Source organism: Varroa jacobsoni, unplaced genomic scaffold (genome assembly GCF_002532875.2).
Source record: "Varroa jacobsoni isolate VJ856 unplaced genomic scaffold, vjacob_1.0 scaffold_1369, whole genome shotgun sequence".
Classification (NCBI taxonomy): Eukaryota; Metazoa; Arthropoda; class Arachnida; order Mesostigmata; family Varroidae; genus Varroa; species Varroa jacobsoni.
This window is the reverse complement of record NW_019214271.1, coordinates 99,016-122,452: the sequence shown is the minus strand read 5'-3', so window position 1 is coordinate 122,452 and position 23,437 is coordinate 99,016. Positions and strand designations below refer to the sequence as shown.

General features: G+C 43.5%; 1 protein-coding gene across 3 annotated transcripts in view; it reads right to left on the bottom strand.

Annotated features, from left to right (window-relative positions):
- LOC111269256 (uncharacterized) overlaps positions 1–23,437 on the bottom strand; it is an 84,587-nt gene that overhangs the window by 20,261 nt on the left and 40,889 nt on the right. For all 3 annotated transcript variants that reach the window (XR_002685676.2, XR_002685675.2, XM_022848716.2), the window contains one exon: positions 10,917–11,184. Coding sequence is in view for 1 of the 3 variants with exons in the window: in XM_022848716.2 (XP_022704451.1) it covers positions 10,917–11,184 (268 nt within the window). In the remaining 2 variants the exon portion in view is untranslated. The remainder of the gene's footprint in view (positions 1–10,916; positions 11,185–23,437) is intronic.

Genomic DNA, 23,437 nt, shown 5'->3' with positions numbered 1-23,437 from the left:
AATCAATGGCTGTGCCATAGCGAACATTTGTGAATATTGTATCGCCGAAGTACGTTCTATCTGTCGTAATCAAGTAATGAATGAAATTACCTATTGAGCAGACAATGGATTAAGTGAGACTTAACAGGAGAGCCAGTACGGCGCGCGTTATTTGCGACGCTATTAGAAAGAGCTCTAAACGGTAAGGCAAAGATCTTCTGAAAAAAAAGTCATCTGGCAGTTCGAAAGCCTTTTTTGTTTAATACTTTTTCTTACGTTTAGTTTTAAAACATTCTACTTCTTTCATGGTTTACCAGACTTAAAATTAATCTTGAAACTTTACGATATGTCTTATCCTAGTATGTATATTCAGTAGAGAGTAACAATCAGAGGTCATTTCACAATAATAATACGCGTCAAGAAAGGATGATATAGGACCTAATTTGGATACGTTGTCTTGTCAATCAGGACAAGTGACAATGTGTATTGATCTGTTTCTGACGTAACCGAAAATAAGGGAAAAGCCAAATTAAAATAAATTCTCAGCCAACACCAGCGGAAAGAGTGGACAACCCAAATACGTCCTGCGTCCTCCGAGGACAGCTTGCCTAAGCTAAGCAACTCATAAAGAACTCGATATATAAATGCGAATAAGGTTCAATTGACCCGCCATTTAATCTTGAGGCCGGCACAGAAAATTGTTTAAGCAATCAATCGATTTCTCCTTGGCCTGCAGACTAGTATTCATGTACCCTAGCGTAAATCTATTTTGATCACCTTTCGTACACGATCAGAATTTGGCAGAATTTGCCCAGTTGCTGATTACCGCGCATTGATGCATCTATGGGACACATGCCAGCCTGGTCAATCGAACACGCAATGTTTTCAAAGATGTTAGTAATCATATCCCTTTAACTTGTTGCAAGCATTTTACGTTACTGAAGCGCAATTCTACATTATAAATCCTTTGCAAGAAGGTCGATGGCAGACCATTCGATTTTTACCGAAGGGAATTACTCAACTGCAATGAGCTGGCGAGTAAAATATCGATAAGGAAACCGACGACGCCGTTCTGCCAAGCGGATCTCGATGATGACACGGTGCTCAACATGTAGCCCGTGCAAACTACGCTCAAATACATCTTCATGGCTTCTTTTCTCATCAATTCAAAAAATAAACATTTAGCTCTACATATCTAGCTGACAACTGTCGTTGTTACTGGAGATTGGATAAAATTCCCCGAGGCCTACTTTCCCATCGTTTGTATCGTATCACATATCTGGCTTAGCCTAGGAAGATAGGCTGTTGATCTATCAACGATGTTGATGTGTTGATCGTCCTGCTGAGCAGGCTTTCGCGCATGTGTTCCCTCGTTATTGCTACTTAGGACCTACTAGTAGCCCTTACTCAACAGCTAACAACTCGAGTTCGCGTGCCTTCGTAGCAAACATCCGAACCGGTCTAGGTAGGCTTTCCGTCGACGTAACGTACAAACCCAAAGCGCAAACGGACTAGCTTCGAAACTCAGCCCAGACAGTTCGTAATCGGCCGGGGCCCGCATTGAGTTCAGAGAGTCGCACCGTGGGCAAATATTGACTGAATACTGTTAATCGGGGGCCGGAAGGAGGCATGCTCGCGCGACCTACGCTAACGATATGTTGTTCCCGTGGCTGTACTCGAGTGAAAACATCAGACGTGTTAGTTAGGTAGACAACGGCTGTCTGCTTCTTTCAGTCATTCCCGCACTCGTTACTTCTGTCTAACGCAGTCTTCGATGAGACGGACGACCCAGCACGTCGTCGCTGGGTGGATACACCCAAATAGTACGCCTAGTCCATATTGGCTGAAGGGAGCCTCCCCTTCGATATCAGCTTGACCCCGCAACAACTTTTCGAGAGAGGACATCAACGGTCGGTTGGCGAGTTGCAGGCCTGGGTCGCACGGCCGAAGCCTGCCATTGAGTAGAGATAGATGACTATTTAACTAAATTGCTGGGTTAGAACGGCGTGCGTAGACCCGAGGGCTCGATGATAGGTGGCTGGTGACTAGTAATTTTGCATACACACATACATAGACAAACACACACCCAAATCGACATCGAAAACACACCAATCTAGCAGTCCATTCGTCTTTTCGTTCTTTCTATCATCTGCTGTTGCTGCTTGAAGCCTAAACTAAATAACCTTTTTGTTTATTTTGGAAATTGTCCTACAACGGTAGATACCCACTGGCCTACAAATGAATGGCTTTATGCAAGCACATGGTATTGGGGAGAGGAAACAGGACCAGGACAGCTTTTTCACCGTGACTGACTGCGGTTAATACTGTCGCCATTAGAGGAATACAAGCATAGCTAGCAATAAGTTCACCGCTAGCGCTAGATATACTAGTGGATATTGCGTTCTGACAGAATTCCACTAGGAAGTGTGGAGAAGAAGCGCTTCAGCTCGGTGAAGGTGAGGGAAACCACCTCCAGAAACAGAAAAGGACAGACGATTGCAGCCAAATAATATTACTGAAAGGATCTCACAGCCGGACACTGTTAACGGCGACGTCAGAACGCTCCGATCTGTCCCAGACATAAGAATATAGCTAGTCTCATTGGTTACAGAGCTTTGATTCTAGTAAACAGCAGTAAATGTAAAAAGCTTACGCAATATGGATGATTTCTTCACCACAATAATTTTCATCGTTAACATTGAGATGCTAATATAAGGCTCAGCAACGATAACGTTCGACACTCTGCCCATCGGCCTCTCAATCGGTAAGTTTCCTTCGGTAAGCCTATTTATTAGCTGTGCGAGTCGACGGTGTTATATAGGACGGCCCCAAGATGCGATGTCTTGCATTGTTTTTTTCATTAAATTTAAATAAAGACTTTATCATTTTCACCACTGTTACCATTTTATATAGATGATGATGTATATTTTTTTTATGTGATAAATTGATAATCGCAGGCAAAAGTGTTTTTTCTAAATGTGCCTTCATTTGGTAACATCAATCCAGTGGCCTCGAGCTTTATGCGGACTTACTCCTTCGCGACACTCGAACATTTTAGCATTGAGGGCTGTCGGTCCTTAAGACATAATGAGAAATCAAAGACGTCTTGCGAAAGATATTACAAGCCAACTATATCTGGTAATCGATTTGAATGTTCTTCGATCCATTGGTCCACTTCAATACAATGCCCTGTATAATGTACTGTCACTACCTAATACCCAAATCATTTCTTTTAACCTCGGGGGGTTACTTTGTTTATTCGTAGGGCTATATTATAACATGTTCGCATTAAAAACGACCAATTTTAACGTCTTCCGTTTCGTATTGGCAACAGTAGGCGCGTCACCTTAGGTTTTATGCAATAGACGCAATTGAATGTTTATAGTATCAATATTCAGCGATGGGTGCCCGTGGAACCGATGTACCGTTAAGCGAGTCAGGCTTAGTAAACCCGATATCAGAACCATTAATACGCACTCATTTTGCCCAAATCACATTTGTTCAAGCTGAAACTGACATGATAATGCATATGAAAGTCAAATCTGTTTCGTGTACAAGCACTTCATGCGTATCAGTCAGTACCTCAGAATCAACTCACCATACGCACCCCCTTAACCCCAAATGCCAATCGATCTAGCTACTAATTTCCGGTACCGTAATTGAGGATCGTCAATTGTTTCTATATTAAAAACAATGAAGCGTTTTTTTAAAAGACCCTTTACTTTCTTTTTACCCGGTTTATTTTGAATAACGATTAAAACAGTACAGTATATGCTTGTTTATTTGGGTGTGTGTAGGTTTATGTTTTATTTCCTCGCCGTCTGCTATTCGGTAGATTTGTGTATTTGATAAGTAGGCGCCGGTTGTTCTAGCGCCTGTTTGGGAGGGGCTTTGCTCCGCCGCCAACGTTTGTACCTTCGCACCTAGCTGGCGTTGAGATTTCGTATTCTATATTTTATTCACTCGTAATCGTTGTCGTTGTCTCAATGGGAACAGATTCGTCATGGTCGCCCCGTTGAAGTAGCGACCGTAGCCGGAACGACCGCGGTAATACAACCATTGCTAGTAGAAGCATCATCACTATCATGTCCACGACTCTTACTATAACTTCATCGTGACGACTGCTGACGGGTCTCGTCATCCCTCATTGAAGCTATGGCCGCGACGGTAACACCGATAAACACCCAGATAGTCAGCAGGTAGCGCCCCTTAGTGGCGGTACAGGTTCTGCTGCGGCCTGAATGGATGCGTGGAGCGTCATTGAACAGCGATAACTGCCACAGTAACGGTAACAAAGCCAATGATCGTAGTACTAATGCTAAGAGTATTAGCAGAATTATTGCTACAAAAATAGCCGTAGCGGGTTAAGTATGGATTTGTACCTATGCGCACAGCCTTCGCTTATTTGACGGCGATGTTCGGCTAGAGCTGTACTTCCTGGAAAACAGCTACTCGGCCGAAGCGGATAATACTACCGTTATGGCCACACTCTCGCTAAACTTGCTGCAGCTAATGCTGGCGCTCAGAAATAGATGATCAACTCTAGTAGATGAATTTCACTGGCCCAACGAACGTAGATCGACGGAACGGTCTGGCGCCGCCGCCGCCGCTGCCGACTTCGGGTCACTCTCAACCCCCGTTCGACAGTGAAAGAGAGAACTTGGCCCTATGCGAGTTGACGGTGTCTAAACAGAGAGGTGTCTGGCGACGTCAGTCCTTGCGTCCCCTGATTGACAAGAGATCCGGGCTGGGGAAATGCGCGTGAGAGTGAAGGACACTTCAACTTCAGAACAATAACAACAACAGAAGCGACTCGGCATCAACAAACCTAAAGAGACAAAATCCGGTTGCAATAGATAAAACGCTGCTGCTCAGTTCAACGCAGACAACACAGGGGTTGTCGGTGTAACTAGCGGCCACAGACAGAGATGCTTGGTCGTCGTCTGATGCAGGCGTCTTAGTGAACTTCGTCAATTTCGGTGCGAGCCCAGAAGGAATCAGACATTCGACGAATTGGCGATTACCGCCTTCCGGAAAAAGCAGACGTATGGGTGAGTTACCGTATCGACTGGTGAGACGCAGTGGAATAAGCCCACCATGTGGACTGAAATTTTTAGGTAAATATTTGAACGGGTTTATACCGCATTCGCAGATATTTCAAAGGCTACTGGTGATTTATATGATTATCTCTCTAGATAAAACATAGGTATTCGTCCAGGTCGTAAGAACTGTGCTGACGCAAAAGAGCTCTCTATAGGAAATTTGATTTTATGGCTTGGTAAAAAAAAATTATGTTTTATTTTCCGAAAATGTTCTAAACAAGAGAAACTAATGATAATAAGAGCTAAAAAAAACAGCATCGCTGAAACCTGTCTGCTTTCATATCGAATAATCCCATACACATTTTTAGAACTTTGACAAATATTCTATTATAGGATTTTCTAGCGAATTTGACCTAGATGAGGAGTGTCATAACACAAAAACAGTCCCTTAGGTAGTAGACTCGTAAACAACTGTCGATCATGGTACTTTTGAGAACTCCGCTTTGTTCGAGATATAAAGGAGGCTGAAGCGTTCAAATTCAGGGCGTGTACAAACACAGGCCGATAGTGATCACAGGCGGTCCGTCGAAGTCTGTATATGAACAACCCTCCCACGATCAGACATGAGGTTACCGAAGAGCTAGAACCTGCATTCGTATCAGTAGATTAGCTAGAAGATTCAGGCTATTTTGTAAGAGTAGGAAAATGTTTATTTAATCCGAGTATATTTCAATTTCAAGTGATGAGTTGAAACATTTATGAAAAATTGTCGGGGAGAAAACAAACCCTAACTCACAATCCCAATTGTAACTGTATTTAGTAATAATTAATAGTTTAATTTTCTCTCTAGTAGTAATAGTCTTTCATCAAAAATACGCCTGCTCTGTTAGTCATAGAATAGACTTATATTATATTTATTAACATCCTTTCTTCACACAACTTATATTAAATATCTCTATTTAAATATTGTATTTCCTGTGGTCAATATACAGTCGTCTGCAAATGTATGAACTTCCTGTTTTTTAGAAACAGATTGTCAGCCTCTATATTGCACGCTCACGTTTTCACACTTCGATGTCGGCACTTACGTAAACTTGCAGCTTAAGATAAAGTTAACTTAGGGAGCCGCTGTCAAACAATTTCCCCACCAAAAGCAAAATAGATATCTTAAACGTATCGCTCCTCGTCGCTGTGAGGGGGCGCAGGGGCACTTCTCAAATCATCTTCTATGCGCAACCTCATAAGCAACCAATGGAGCCGAGCCCCGTGTTTTCGAAAGTGACTCATTACTAACACGGTCTCACCACTTCTTGTGCATCATCTGTGTGTTTGTCGCCAAGCAGTGATGTCACTTGAAGAGAACTCACACGTAGGTCATTCCCTGTGGTAATCGTTTGCCACCGGTACATGCCAAAGATATTAGCAGGAGAAAAAGCAAGCAAATGTCGCCTGTGGAACGCCGCACATACGCACTATTAGTTAGTTCTTCACGCTCTGGTCGTCAAAAATACGGTCCTATTTTGGTGCTACTGGACACGGACGGTCAGGGTTTTGCCACAGACCGCGAAACACCTACAATCCTGATTAGGACATTGATAGACGTGTTTCGGTTCTGTGTTCGTCTCGAAGATCAGCTTCGACCGTTGACGATGGCGGTAACGACGCATTGGAATCGTTCTGGACGCCGCCGGCGATTCGGCTCTTGTTGAATCCTGGCCAACTAACAATAATGTTTGACAACACCTGCTGATTCGGCCGTCGGTGACAATAACCTGATCGTTCGCGTAGATCGTAGCTACGGTAGATACCCACCTAGACCGCCCACTTGGCGTCGTTAACTGTCGCTGCTGTTGCTGTGACTTGTTTGAAACGCAGACACCGCGTCCCCGGGGTGCCGATGCCGAGAATGATATGGGGTCGAATTGAATCACCATAAAGGCGCAGGTCTATGGTCACTGACAGTGCGAGAGTGCGGGACAAGCACAGCACGACGAAGTGGAAAAAAAGACCCCCGGCGGGAATGACCCCTCACCAAAACAGGAAGCTGCCTGGTTTGGACTTATCGTATAGCTACGTCTATGTAGTTCAATGAGTCATCGCTAGGTGGCTTTGGAGTCTAAAACATTAGTATTGATTACTTCAATGTCTGTGTCGATGCAAAATATGCGAGTGGCAGATCTTTTTATTAGAAGAATAATATTATTAATAAGTTCGGATTACGCATGCAAACTGTGTACATACTTTTCATTTAACCATAGTATGCTGTCTCTAAGGGGCTATTAACCCAGATAGTTTAGCTAAACAATGTCCTCTCAGCCTGTTCGATTGTCGCTTTTCTTTTTAAAAAAGCTTTTTTTGCCGCTATCGTGTCCCCTTTACCGAACAAGAAAAACGTTGTTGACACAAAGTTCAACGCGAGGTTTACAGTTTCAGCTATCATTAGCTAGCGATAAGCCATAACACCCCTACGAATCCTACATCAGCGTACCCATCATTTGAGAAACGAAAATCGAGCACGAGTTTTACCTCTTTGGACGCCATTTTCCTTTTCCGGCGATCGGAATTGCCGTCGCAGTTGCTTTTATCGCATATATATGTATAGTTCTAAGGTGGTAACGAACACACTCGAAGGCGGCTACCGCTCGTGAATTTCGACTGTGATACGGTTGTGTTAGTTATAGAATGATCCGACACTGAACATTCCGCTTGTCGCTTCTTTATCTTGTCCTGTCTTGCTGCTTCGCTGTCTACCGAAGTGTCAGTCGTTGATGTCGTCGTCGTCGTTGGCGAGACGCCCTTCTGGTAGCTAGCTAGCTAGCTAGCTATTATCTGAGCGGCGGTCGATTGTAAGTCTGCCCTAGGTGACAGGGTCGAGATAGCGGTCAGCATTAGCATCAGTATCAGCAACGACGCCAGAAGTTGCCACCTTCGCTCTAGTTACTTCTTTTTGGGGGCGGAAAAATTGTGTTTTCAACAAGAAGCATAGAGAACTACTGCTACATCTCAATCATGATGGACCATCAGGCCACCGGCGGACGTCCACAATTAGAGGCTTAATAAATTCTATAAAAGTTGTCTGTCCGATGTCCTTCCACCATTCAGTTAGCATCGTGTCCTGTTCGCGAGAACTGAATATGCGCAAGATAATAATGATAAAAATATCGTGTATAGGATATTAACATGTATCTCTTAGTGTTCATATAAAGAAACGTGTTTGTGTTACTGTTAAGTGATTTTTTCCACTTGTACGTCCGCTACGGCTGTTAATCATTCCTTAGATGACTGGCTTGTTCGAACATGAAGCGGAGCGTATCTACGGCCGATTTCAAACCTACTAAATGCCCCTAGGTTCATTACGTCCCCATTGCAGAATAATGGGAACTCCGTTGGGTAGTACCGTTTTGATTGCTGCTACTGCTTCTGCTCATACCCGATTTTCTCTCCGTAATTTCTTCCTTGGCGGATCGAGCACCTCGGTTCAAGCATCTCCTAAAGGCATCACAGCCGCGTCAAGACTGTAGCTAGATATTATAACATTAGATGCATTACAAGTATAGAGTAGAAGCGACACTCGTGCCCGTTAAATATACGTCTACGGTGAACGATTGATTACTAACGACTCAATGAAATCAACCCAATTATTATGACTGCGTTATCCTAAAATTTTGAAGTTGACGGACTCAAAGCTCATCACTTAGGCTTCATCGTACTGGAATCTGGTTAGTGAGCGCATTGTACGCCTATAGCCAATAGATCCGTCCATTTTCCAGTACAACAAAGAAATAGGGGAAATGCGGAGAAAAGTGACCTGGAAATTTTGCATGTATCATCAAAAGGAAGTCAAAAACATTTCTATTGTTAGTCGAAACGCGTTTCGTTATAATGTTGAATTTGTCAATTAAGTAATTTTCGCGGCTTGTAGCAGTGTCAAAACTGTGATCCGAGGGTATCTACACTTTATCGTCACGCCTCTTATACGATATAGCGGCGATTAGGGCGAAGAACGTTACCAGACCTCAGTGACCCATAGAGACGAAAAACAGCCAGCGGTGTATGGCTATCGCTCGCAAAGCCAACTTTATTGTCGTTGGTATTGATTTTTGATTACTCTGCTACCGGCTAGTAAAATCGGACCTAAACGTAATGGAGTCTTGCGTATTATGAGGGTAGCGGAAACTTCGAGGTTGTTGAACAATCAGACATCCTATTTTTTTGATGCTCTTACTAGCTTCTCTCTCTACTAGATGCTCTCAAGACTAGCTTCAGGTTGCAATGATTTCCTTCTAACAAGCAGAAAAATGAATAACAGTAATTAATTAATTAATTGGGCTTGATGTCAACAAAGCAGATATACTACATTTATATTCTGACATTCAGACACGTAAATGAGATACAACTGAAACTCTCTAAGTCATTGTCACCTGCGCCGCCTGACACATCGTCTTCTGGCTGATCATTAGAACCAGCCCACCTTAATGTCTATCTACAATATTAGTTATCATCGTTATTCTGTCAACGCCGTTGTAGCTGGACATTATCAAAGTGACAATGTACTCGACTTCGGTCGACCCTTTATCGTTTTCTGAATGCATTTCGTGGTAAAAACGCAGGGATAATGCTACTTTTCGAGGCCGTCCTCCGGTGACCATCACCGACGCCGATGTCTGCCGAACTCAGCCGTACGAAGCTTTAATGGCGGAATCGACTCTACGGTTGTTTCCGCTGTCGGCGAAATCGTCGAGGACAAAGATTCTGCCTTATGACGCTTCTCTTAATGAGCGATGAGAGGTCAAATCAGAAAGTGTGATTAAAGTCTTGTTTGTCTCTCCATGCTCTGTACGTTGTTGATGACTTCGATTAACCAGTTCTCTGGCTCAACTTGCCGCCGTTTGCCGATAATCGGTCTACCTTTCGGCTATGGCATCTAAAAAAGATCTGAGTTGAACCGAAATGATCTGGGAGCCGCCCCGATTTTCCTAGTAACACAGCTCATACCGATGATGATGATAATAATAGAAACGCGTGCACTGGTTCTCGTCTGAAATCGAACGTGTCTATGAGGAACTCCATCTTCTCTAAAACTCTCTCGAGTCTTAGACTGTCGTCGGTCTGTAGCGCGATAAGTCTCGTCCAGTACGTAGAATCCGTCGAGATCTTAGAGCCGTGATGACTATCTAAGCTCGGACGATAATCTAACGCCAACGATATATTGCTTATAAGGTGGCTTGCTAAGCTCTGGCTAGTCAGCAAGGTGAAGGCAACAAAACGTGTCAACATCATGAAATTTATGAAGAACATTAACTGCCTATAAGGGACGGTTAAAAGAAGACAACAAACACGAAGCTTAATGACACTTTCTTGAAGGTCGAAAGAGAGCATGTGTATTTATTCGATGGAAAATAAGCTGGCAAAAATAAAACTACGATTAAAGTAAAAATGAGGTGTACGTCGACTGACTATAGAAGACTTCCGCAAGAAAACGCTGTTTCATGTTGACGGTGATCTTGGAACATGCGAGTCTGCAAAATGTTACACGTCAGTAAACGGAAACTACAGATAATGTCTAGAGGCCAGTGGGAGCTAATAGATATAGCAATATAGACCGCACCACGTTCCGGGTATTGCCTTGTTCGGCATGTTATCCCTACGGTAACGTCTACCCCTGAATAGCCGAGGCCTGCTTTTGCAGCAGCGAGTATCACACACTTCAAGGTGGAGTCCTGAATTAGGGTAAGAGCACCAAATCGCCTGACCAACATGACTATGAGGTCGCGCAAAATTCTCAGAAGGTACCAATCAAAAAAAAAAAGGCAAAATACCTACACAAAACAAAAATTCGATCTTTTAAAAAAGCACAATAATATATATAGGTTGTATTCGTTTAAATCTACTTACGAATCCGTGCTTATCAGAAATATTGTTAGTGAGTTTAAGCTTATGGAACGAGACGACTTTATGCATCCATTGCTCGCCAGTCGCAGGAGAATCCGGATGAATGTACATTCGTTTCGGCATTTCAGGATCAGCTTTGCCAGCAACGACCCAGCGACGATTCTGGAACTTGTACCTACAATCGTCGCCCGCCACGATGTCCATCAACATCACGTACTTCGCCTTCTGATCAAGACCGGATAAGCGCACTTTGAACGGTGGAAACATGCGCCTAGTTTCAAAGACAACGACAAATCACAAATAAACTATAGTTAAGGTTTTATAACGGTGCATCATCTTACGGTTCAAGATTTTCTGGGTTTCAGAATGTCATCAATTGAAGAAGATGGGTAAGATGATCGAAAATATTACTTAATTTTATGCAAACTACAAAGACTACATGCTAAGCCATTCAAAGATTAATCGGATAGAAAATAAGCTTGAGAAGGATAGAGCTATTCAGGATGTATCTAGATAAAATTCATCAGCGAGCTTTACTGAACAGGGAGAATAGGAAAGTATTACCCAAACATCCCAAAAATCTGTAAAATAGTCAAATTATGAGCCTAGCATATAAGTATTAATTATATGTAACTAAAAATTGATGTTTTTATACGTATATTTCGATTTTTTTTACACTTTTACATACAAACGAACGTTACGCTGTGACAGAGAAGCTTCAATAGGTCACAAAGCACACAGGTTTCTGGAAGAATCGCCCTCTGGCTCATGTAGCATTGAAACGTCTTCAGCTAATTATCTCTAGCATAAAATTAATCTAACTATACTTATCGCACGTCCTTCATGCCGACTTGGCACCTTATATCTTCCGGGCATCATTGGATATTTGAGTGTTTACATTAGCAAATATCGGAGACAAGGAGCTATCTTCGCCCATCTGCATTTTAACATCTGCTTGAATAGAAATTCCTGGCCACGTTTACCATTTCATGGTTCTGACTATTTTATGAATTCGACTTAAGCGTAATTGGCCATAATAATAAATCTAATATTCTAATGCCCCCTCTTTCAACTGCCGATCATGCTCGTGCTAAGGACGGAAATATGCACAATTACGGATAATCATATATATATACTATAAGATGAAAAAGAAGACAATGATAGCAATAGTGATAGGTAACAGCCAATAGTGTTTCTAATATATCGCTCCCATTTAATCTTGCGGCTTTATTGTTAGCACATCATCCCACAGAAAGAAGCCTTTTTGACATGGACCTACTTGATCAACGAGGAAATTATGCACTCCTCTATTATAGCTAACAGAACTGTTATACGGGATCGCACGGTGAAGCTTTGATAGTATGAGGATTACCGGGTATTTTGTCAAGAAAAGCTCTCGAACGAAGTCGAGTGAGAATGACTGTAATCAGGGTCATCTCGAGGCGTGTTTTCCTCGATTTTATCTGCAGAACCCTCCATTAGATACGTATATATTAGAGATGTATAGTACTACGGTAGAAACACAAACACATAGAAGTCGCACCTCGTTGATCCCTGTTCACCATAAGTCGCACCATCGTCATCATCAGCAACGTCGTCGGTGCCTGATTTCGGCGACTAAAAAAACTCCAATTTGCGTGTGGTCCTTGTCCAGATGGCCGCACGTAACGCAAGTAAATGAGGGAAAACGAAAAGCGAGGCAGGACATAAAAAGGACGATTCCAGGTCTTAACGCATCATTCCACTCCCTTTGCCATATACCGAACACTGAGGCAGCCATCGGCCGGATCTCACTATTTCCATCGCCATATTAATATCGGCATGATGAAACGCGCACGTAAAGATACTCTTCGAAAGCATTACATTTGTACTATCCCGTACGTGCTCCTTCTACTGTTTTTTCAGTGGACGAATGCAGTCAGATTTGTTCGGATCACTGCTAACATTGCTGTCATTGTCGTTGATTATTTCGCCAACACCACGCCGCCGTCACCGTTGGCAACCTGCCGAAGCTACCGTTCTTGCCGCTGGTATACCGAACCGTCAACGGTGGCCGTCTCGTCATACGCAGAGGTCGTATCGAAGATGGTATTCGCGTAGCCATAATGCAGCCAGCTGTCGCCTATTGTTCGCACCTACTGCAGCATTGCTTCCATTTGGCATTGACGCTTATGGTCGTCGTCGCCAATGAATGTTCCAGTTCGGGTATTGTACATTGCATATATTGTAAACGAGCTAATGGAACAACAGAGCTGAGCTGATGGCTTCATCCGCATAATGTGGACGGCAGGTTTTGGTCCTGCCGATATTCGCTCGCGTCTTGATGCGTCGTGTCTTCTTTGCTATCGCAGATACGTTGGCGACCCATATTGTAGTCCAATCAAAGGGGTTTTTTCCGGGGGACATCTATCAAGAGAGCCCCTTCCAGAGGAACGTTATCAGACAGATATGAACTGATATATTGCCTGTCGCAGACTAATGTCTTTTATAAATGCTTGTTATTGCTAACTGTTAGAGCAGACTATCTTCAACTCAGCTGCGGATTGCCTGAACCGCCATTATTATTATGATCGCCTTTGGTAGCAAACATATGTTCGGCGAGGGGATGGCAGGTTAGATATCCGTTCCTAATGTACGGCGAAAGGCCGGACAGAAGAACGTTGCTATCAAGCGTTGCGTCAGGTTAGAAAAGCTATGCAAACTAATCTTGATCATTATCCGATTGGTCAGATCAATATAAATAATAGGAATTGTCTAGGCTGAGCAGTCTTGGTGTGCGTTAACCTTCGTATCGTCACCTCAAATCGATACGTGGCTTGCTCATTTATTTCGGCCATCTCCGTGGAGCTCCGCGTAAATCGCCGCCACATCACCTCTCACCACGATCAGCATCGCCACCGTTCGCCGGCACGTCGTGCCATCTCTAGCCTTATTGTTCCCAGTTCCTTTTTCCGCTTTGTTTATTGCATTTGTTCCCAGTGCAAATGAGGCCTGGCATCGCTATTCAGTATTAGATTGACTGGGTAAGGGCCGACGCCGCTGAAGTCCGTAACTTCACCGCCTTCGTCTTGCTCGCGACTTTATAACGGCAAGTTTTTGCGTTCACATCTGTGGCTATGACGCTTATGAACGGTCTTCACGAGCGTTCGGGCACATGTATGATCTGATGATGTTGTATCTGTTGTTGCCATGGTGATGTAATCGTTGAATGTTGCTGTTGTTGTTGTTATGATCATTATTATTCTAAATTTTGAAGAAAGCATGCCACGCCCTACGAACGTGCTGCAAATCTACACATTTTGTCGTCCGCTGGTCGGGCGATGCGGTTCGACTTAAGAGCCCAGCTGGTGTTGGTTTACTCCTTGTACGCAATTCTCCATCGAACCAAAAAGATTTCACTGCAGCCTGAACAGTTTTTCTCCGAGGGATAGTTGCATTGCAATAATAGCACGATAGACAGATAGATAGATGCCCAGAAGACGCCGACTGAAGATTCTGTTTGGGTTGATTACGCTGTCCCGCCTCTCCCGTTGTGGTCGGGCTCACGGCCGATTTTGCGGAATCCACGCCGGTGACGCGTATACTTCCGCGATTCGCATTTATACGTATAGCCATGTGTAGCCGCTCGTCCGTCTGTTCATGCGTATGGCAGGATTTGTTCGAACGTCGTTGAGAACAACAGTATGACCTCGACGATGGCAACGCTGTTGTCTTTGTCGAATCGAGTAACGAACTAAATATACAAGCCAACAGGCAGCCGTGAGTCAGCCCAAAGCCATGGAGGCACGACGTCACACACAGATATGAATAGATAAAACATGCATGAAGATACTCGGCAGGCCCACAACCCAAAACGGTTACTTTTTCAACTTCCAAATTCGCAATTTCTCCGCCAGTCGTGCCAGTCATCGCCCATCGCTAAATGAAGGGACAATGATTTGTTAGGCAGACACTCGACTTCGCCGACAACGTCGTCGGTGTTCAGGCGTAGCTGGGAACTGAACGTCTACACGCGCCCAGCAGCGTACAAGACGCCCCCGGCTACCGGACATCTCTCTAGCAATCCGTGGCAATACTATACGGTACAGGCTCTCGGCGACTGTGGCAGGAGAAAACAGGTCGAAACTTGTAAGTGATTATAACATACTCACTATTATTGGCTAACAGCGGTCGACTGTAGATTAGTGCATAGGAAAACGTATGAATGTTTGTATATAGTCATTCACTCGGTGGAGATTTTTTTCATCAAGCAAGGCGTGCCTTGATAGTGGTATTACTAACGTAGCGTTCCGTAACGGAAAAGAAATAAGGCGAGCATCAAAAAGTCATTAGACGCATCAGAAGAGAACGTAAGAGCGGCATTTAAATGGACCTTGTTGTCAGAGTCATCAGGTCAAGATGAAAGAAGTTCCGCCATATGGCTAGCAAGATGGTGATGGTGATCTCTGCGTGATGGTACACAGCACACCTGATGCTTTGGTACACGAAAAATTTCGAACGATAGTGTATTGCTTTAAACTTGATACCTACTAGAAGTATAGAAATGTTTATTTTGTGATACATATGATCGCTTATATACGGGTCCTTTTCAAAAATCGCTTTATATAGGAAATCTCGCTTCAGTTTGAGGTTGATTTTAAACGGCAAGACACGTATGGCTCAGACATACAGAAAAATACTAGGCATTTGTGACGCTGTATGGTGACGATGATAATCTATCATTGCGAAACATATCCTGTCCTCAGCTCTGCCGGAGCTGCACAGTAACTCAACCAACCGAGAAATAGGGAATATGTGCTGCGTGTATATAAAATCTATCGGCATTTTCCCAACACAAGACCAGTCAGTGTTCGCATTAAGATAGTACTTTAGCAAGTGGGGGCTTTCGAGCGAACTTACCGCGTGCTCTTAGTACGCTGTGTACGCTATAACGTAATTGATCTAGTTCGTCAAGTCAGCACCACATAAAAAAACCTGACGATGGTTAGTCGGTGATCTCATCATCTCTATATATTCACAGCTATCCTCTAGCACTTAAACCAACCGATAATTAAAACTGAAAAATACGCGAGAACTTACCAGCCCACGCAAAAATGGCACCCGTAATAACGACGTGCTGTTTTAGTTACATCTTTTATATTTAGCTGTTACTCATATTGCCTGTACAAACACGACAGATCTGACAGAAAACAACATGTCACCTCATGGATTGTCTGTTGATTAGGTTTGCCGCTGAGGACTTTATGCGCGACCGATGTAGATCACTTCCGTTCAGATCCACGTTTTGACATACGGCGTCAACAGGGGTGAGCCGTAATATCTATCGTGTTATAGGCAATCCGCTGCCGAACGCCTGACCTACCTCATCATCGAAACGATGAGCTTATCGATTTTGCCGGATCGACCACCAAAAATCTCCTAGTAACAAATTAAAGCCGGAACAAAACGTTTGGGCGGCCCTACCAGGGAGCTAACGTGCCATCGCCATTAACAACAGACCTACTGGAACCATCATTTTTCTTATAACAGCTCGCTGAACGTGTTCGAGTCGAGAGAAAAATCATACGGAAATTCACATAGGCCGATAGCTCCAGGGCCGCAAGGAAAAATTGTAATAATAAAATTGTAATGGTAATAACAGTAAGATCTTATATTGCCTACCGAGATAGATTCGTCTTTCGCGGAAGAAGCTCAATTGAAACTGTGTCAATGTTTCCTCTCGCGATTCATTTGCTAATCAGTTTCTCAATGAGCGTGTCATCGCCTTCGAGGCACAGCACCGATGAGTTGGACTTACAACGCAGATCCATTATGGTTTGAGGCGATGATGACGGTTTTTGGCCACAGTTAAAGATGGCGTTCTCCCTTTGCCATTGGTCGCTGCGGATATTCGCGGGACTCGGTTGTGTCGTAGGCGTTGATATCGTCACAGACGCCTCACGTTAAATCATCTAACCGACAGCGGCCAGCAGCTGCAGCACCGCCCAGTCGATCAAAACGCTCTAGCGAGTCGACGCTCGCTAAATTATAGGTACTATGGGATGAGGTTAAAGGTAGGTGTTTACATGGCGTCCATCGCTTTTCTCGAATGATGATCGTATCGATTCCCGATCGCTCAATGCTAAAATCGGTTGTCAACAACAACATACGACAGTAAATCGAATAAGCACATGTGGGCATCCTTTTATCGTCGCCCACTTGGACAAGTGAACGACGTCAGCTGGAGAATTAGGTCTTTTTGACATGTCGCCATGATGAAGCCTGTTAAATTGAGACAACACTAGCCAAGGTGAAGTGTCGAGCGGCGACGGGGCGTCAGTTGTATCTTGCGAAAATGAACTCCGTTTCTGTGAATAGCGTGACTATAGAGAAGAAGGCTCTTGATCAACAAGTGTCAGGGTGACAAACAAGTGGCAAATCAACCTTTGAAGGTGATAACTACATGTTGCCTGTCGCTTTCTAAAAGCGGTATCCCCGAAGCTCAGTTTCTTTTCGTCTCACTTTTACTGGCGATGATTCCCTGTAGAAATGCCTGGTTTCTTAAGCTTTCAGCAGATTGAATTCATTATGAAGACTAGATTCAAACGTGATCTTGTTAAATCAGCCTGTATTCATATCGTTACCACGATGAGGACTGCGTCGTATCGAACACACAGGTTAGATCGATCAATTTGACTCAAGCTGCAGTGGAGAGCCCGCACTAAGCCTCAAATCGTGAAAGGCTTACACACAATAGGGCTCAGATACATACGTACTATATATTATACGATAAATGCATTTTCAAACGTGCTGAGGTTACTTGAAGTCTCAAAGGAACGCAGGTGTGAAAATGTATCCGTTTATGCTCAATTGCCTCTACTTGTTTTTCAAGATAAGTTCATCAAACGCTATAAAAACGAGCAGAAATTTAGGAATAGCAGAATCTTGATATCGTTTGACACGAACTTGCGCCGTTTCGCTATGAAATGGGGTGGGACATTTTTTAGTACCCAATGATACCGGTCGAATCGATTTTGTGGCCGGGTGAAGGCGATTTTGATGACAAAGCGTATTTACTTTAAAAGTCCGTATTTTCAATACCGTCTTATAGTACAATGGGACGACTTACTTCCTCGTCCTGCGTGAGTTCGCTTGTCATAACGTTGGTGTAGATTCAATATATAGTAAGAAAATGGCTTCTAATCTATTACGTCCAAAATGACGCAGCCATGTTGTGATTTCTGGATAAGGCTTTCCGGGCCTTTGCAAAGCACTGAACCAAGCTCGAGGCCATACGCGTCCAACCAAATGTAATCCCGTTTGTCTCAATTATATAATTTGTCACTATCAGCGCTACCCACGAATAGTAATTTTTTGTCGAACGCTTCGTTTCGCGTACGTCCATACCACAGACTATGCCACAGAATTCTTAAACAAGCCCCCTCTAATTCGGTTATTATTTGTGGAATATCGCGACGACACTACGGAGGCGCGTACAGCTGGTGTGGGCAAATAAAGATACAAATCATGGAGATGGACGCGTTGGCTAACGACTATACGCTGAATCGAACAGTTTGACGAGTCACCAAAACGCTGAAGCCTACGGATACGAAGGAGCAAAAATTACTAAGCGATTTTCGTGTTGACCGCGACCTTAATAAGCGGCCAATGAAAAGTTGTTTTGATGTACTTTTCTTTCAAATATGGGAAAGTTTTATAGACTGAGAAATTAGATCGTCATGAGAGAATATCGTCGTGTGAAAAAGTGGCACGTAAACTACCAGCTATGTATCGTCTCGTAAGTCTGTATTACATGCATTTTCTCGTTAATTTCGTAAAGGTCCGCATAAGTTCCCGCTGTCATAAATGTTGAGTATACTCGTAGCCATGTATCCCGGAATCACTTTCAGCTCAGAGGTTTTTTTTGCCAATTTGGCAGCGTCTTTTGTTTTAATCTCACCCGATTATTTATTACCTGCTGCCAGGAAGACCAACAATGGTCTACCCGAAAGGACTATTCGTTATATATCGTAGTTCCTAATCGCCTGTTCATAGATCTACGAAGATCTAGGCTGCATCTTGTACAATGTTATGTTGCCTCACCATATTGTATACGTATAGAAGAAGTGCCGGTATGTGTAATGCTAATCAAATAAACACATTGTCGCTAATCAGCCGCTCCCGTCTGGCACTCGATCGGTGCTAAGAGATTCATTAGAGACGCGTAGGAAGCCAGCCAAACCATGGCACTTACTGCCCTTTCCGGAACACGGGAATTGTTCCGGTGTATTACCACTATGTATGCTATGTAGCAATAAGCCTCAGGGCATAGTTCAGAACTACGCTTTGAGGCTTATTGGTCACAGCTTAGCAATAATTAAACGGGCAATGGCTTTATTATCACGCTGAGCCCCTTCGGGGCGTCGTCTATATGATACGCCAACTTTGCCCCTATACTACTCTTCGAACCGTATTCAGCTGTCTTCATATGACATATCGGGTGTAAAAGCCCAAACCCATCACCAACAATGCTATGGTCTGTGGCCATCTTTACCAAGTGCCATCAAAACGTCTTCGACTCAACTGCGGATAGCTGCTTGAACTGATGATCGCGCAGCTCTTTTCTTGTCGATCCTTCGTAGCAGATCCGTCCCTCCCTCCCTTTGAGCTTACTGAGTGTGCAAGATTGGTTTACGGGCAATCTTATTCACGGATAGTTGTCTGTAGTGTATCAAGTGGGTTACTAGAGGACTAACCAGCTTGTTGTTTGGTAAGCAGATACAGAGAGGGTGGATAGTTGCATGAGTTAGGCATCTATTACATACGTGGCTCCCACACGAGCACGAGTACGTAACACCACTGGTAGCTTTAAGCGGGCTGGTTAGTAGCAGAATGCAGGCCGTGTGGCCACGGCTCTCTCAAGTGATACCACCGCAGTAAACCTCTTATTCGTTATTTTCGCACGCGACCTTGTCTTCATTTGAAAGGGACACAGAGATAAAGGTAAATTACCAACTATAGTGCTGGTTAAAATAACAGGACATAATAATCGTGTGCAGGAGATCAGGCGAAAGTACGTACGCAGCTGTCTATCAAAGTGAGAGAGAGAATGTCGACTTTAATGTCCCTTGCCTACTCAGGAAGGAAACTTCTCCAGCCCATAACCAGTTACTTCTCTCGCCTAGATGTTGCCTTCGAAAGGATGAGCATAATAATAATGCGACACCTGTAGAACGGGCAGTGAGCGCTGATTCCTGATCACTGGAATCGAGATGTCTTTTCAACGAGGGCAGAAGATCGTTGGTGTCCAAGGAGTATTATTGCCCGCCATTTCTTCTTCTTAGTATGTATATATAAGGTTGGAATAAATAATTCCTGTTTGATTTTCATGCCTTCTTCAGGTTTTTTATTTCTTCAGAGTTCGCATACTTGGAGTCTTTCCTTCTCTGTGTAAGTCCGTTGCGGTTTTGTTGTACAATGAATGGCATTTTAGACCCATGTCGGCCTCCGCAGATGAAGATCCCATATTCTCTATTTTTGCCTCTAACTGAAATAAAAAGCTGCCAAAGGAGCCTGACCTACTTTTCCCATATACGACAAACACTTTATAACTGAAAAAACTCCTAGTATGAGTTTACAAAGTTCAAAGGGGAAATGGTTGATCTGGAGTGTCTATCGCATTCCAGCTGACCATCCGAGGTCGATGAGGATTCCGAATGGCTAACGACTCATTAGTTCGCCTAAACGTTAAGCTGCGAACGCTAAATTATTATCAGCGATCTTCAATATATGTAATGTGCTTTACGAGAAATTAAGAGCTTGGGTGTGCCATGGACTGGGTAAGATGCACAGCACAATACAGCTTCTCATTAACCCTTGACATATCGTTCAATAAACACGTAGTGAGAACGATAGGTTTTCATAGGTAGAGTCGATCAAAATAAAAGAAGGAAATTAATAGGCCCACAGCATGCGCCTAGGCCAAGAGTTGAGTCGGGTCTGTATCCCAGAAAAACGACGATTTGCGTTTGGTAAGACTGACAGGATCTCATATACGGAAAAAAGTCTGAAAACGACTAACAAAATTCGGCTTATGGTCCAGTTGCGTCGAGAGAACGAGGCGATCTAATACAAACGGTTCGATAGATGAAACAAGGCCATCCTTCTTCAGGCTCAATACGTCTATACATATATACAAAAGATTGTGAATATTCCTTCGCATGAATTCAAGAGACTGGTTTTTTGCGCCCATTGTTATCGTACAGAGTACGCACCAACATATTTGTTAGCTTTTCCGATCACTGGCAAAGGGAATTCGTAACCATTCATTACCAGGCAATGAAAAGGGTCTCAACGTTTAGCTCACCTAAACATTTCCGGTTAGAAAAAATAAGATGTCTATAATAATAAATGATAACAAAAAAAAAATAATAATAATAATCTAACAAGATGAAGAAGGAGTGACAGCAAATGCGAAATAATTCTTCTTTAATAAGAACACGAAAGGCTTCATTAGCCATTCGGTGAAGAGACAATCTACTAGAATAACTCGTACATGCACATGTCGGTATCAAAGAAAGCACGCAGAAGATGCTATTGCTGAATAGGCCTTTGAACCACAGTTACTGTGTCTGAAAGAAAAAAAGAAAACCTAACAGTACCAGCAGTTATTAATGTCAGTTAGCTGTGCAGGACTTTCAGGCCCAATCTTACCTGTCGGTATTGGACTAAAGTAATAGGCGTTTCCAATTATCTCGTTGGCGATACCTCATCCGTGTGTATGACTATTGCATATTGGAGACTCTCGGTCGATCTACTCGTGTACGTGCGTATCTATCGACTACCCGCATCATATTGTTTGCCCGCAGAGCAGGCTGTTTCTATCTGTCCCTTGTCTAATAACACAAATGAACGGCGTGTGCTCTGCGCAAGTGTGATCACACTGGTCTTGGCGCTTGTCCGCTAGGCTAGCAATGGCGGCGGCCATGCATGTACTATATATTAGAAAATCAGGACTAGCTCATGGCGTCCGTCTGTTGCTTCTGAGTTAACGTAGACGAAGCTATCTGTACTGTGAAACTTTTGGAACTACCAATTGACACATTGATACGACCGAATTCAATCAGGACTAATTAACTGGTAACAGTTTAACTGTATGGGGTGGTGATGAGGGAGTAAATCAATGTCAAGAAAATGGATTTCATCAGGAGCGCAGATCAGCTCAGCCGCCAAGCAAATCAGATCAAACGTATAGATCACAATAACAGCAGTTTTAGGAGAACAGAAATAACGATAATGTTCTACTACCGACGCATCGGTTCGTAAGCACACGAAAGAGTCATCAACTACACGGGGTAACAGCTAGCTAGTTAGGCCTAATAGTAAATTGAGCCATTGGCTCATTTATCGCGGGAACTTCATGAATCGAATTCATCGTCGTGTGTTAGGGGCCGTTCAATCAGATCTTTTTAGGTTTCAGACTTCTCTCACCGTCTCCGATGAACAAAAAGAATCTAGGTAAAAATATGATTTCAATAAATGTGTTATCCATGCCTAATTATGTGCTTAAGTGTGTACGAACTTTCATTTGTTGTCTAAGTCCCATACAATGGTTGAATACGAACGAAGCTTGTCGATCGTAACGAACTTAAACTTCCAACAATTGGCTAATGACGAATAGCTAACTACCATGCAGTCACGGCAGCAATACCTTCCTAATGAACTACGTTAGAGTGCCGTGTCCTCTATAAGTTAGTTGTAGCGGTTAATGTAAATTCTCTATTTTCCTCTATGCCGCTTCCTCGGATGTTTGTGTGCGCTCCCGTCCCTCTATATAACGCTAATGGTGTTTCAATTGTTGCGTTTTATATTAGTCGAACATGTATTGTCGTATTCGGAAGGCCGACACAATCATGGCAACAACAGATGCGGGCCTTCATTGATTCTCATGATGACTGGGGGAGATCGCATGAGCTCACCGACATTTCTCGTGGTCATCAGCGTCTGCTTCTCCTCAGGCAGCCGGAAAGTCCACCTACTTGGCTGCACATTCAGCCGAATAAGCAGCCGTTGCTGATACAAACAAATCAGAGGGAAAGCCTGTAAACGTTCGAAAGCGCAGTTCTAGCAGCAGTAGAGCGGCGGTCACCCGACACGCATCCAGCGCTTTAACCTATTTGAGTGAAATGCCACCCAGAATAGGATAGTCGGCGTGGAAGGGTAAACGAGTGGCTGCAGTGGCCAGATGAGAAAAGAGCCGTCCTTCGATAGGACGACAGAGACGATCTAATTTTCAATGCTATATGAATATATCATAGGTAGTACACTTGCAAACAACGTGTCCCTGCTCTTGAGCATATATTATTTAGTTCTGATGTGTGCGTGCGTATCGATTTTCGACGGGGAACGGGGTAGATTCAACGTAAGCTGAAAAAGCGTTTATTTTCTTTTAAGGCTGTGTAGATAAATGGTACTAGCCGAATATAGGGCCAGATAGACGTTTATAAAGCACAAACGGACGAGGCCTACGCCGCCGTGAGTACAAC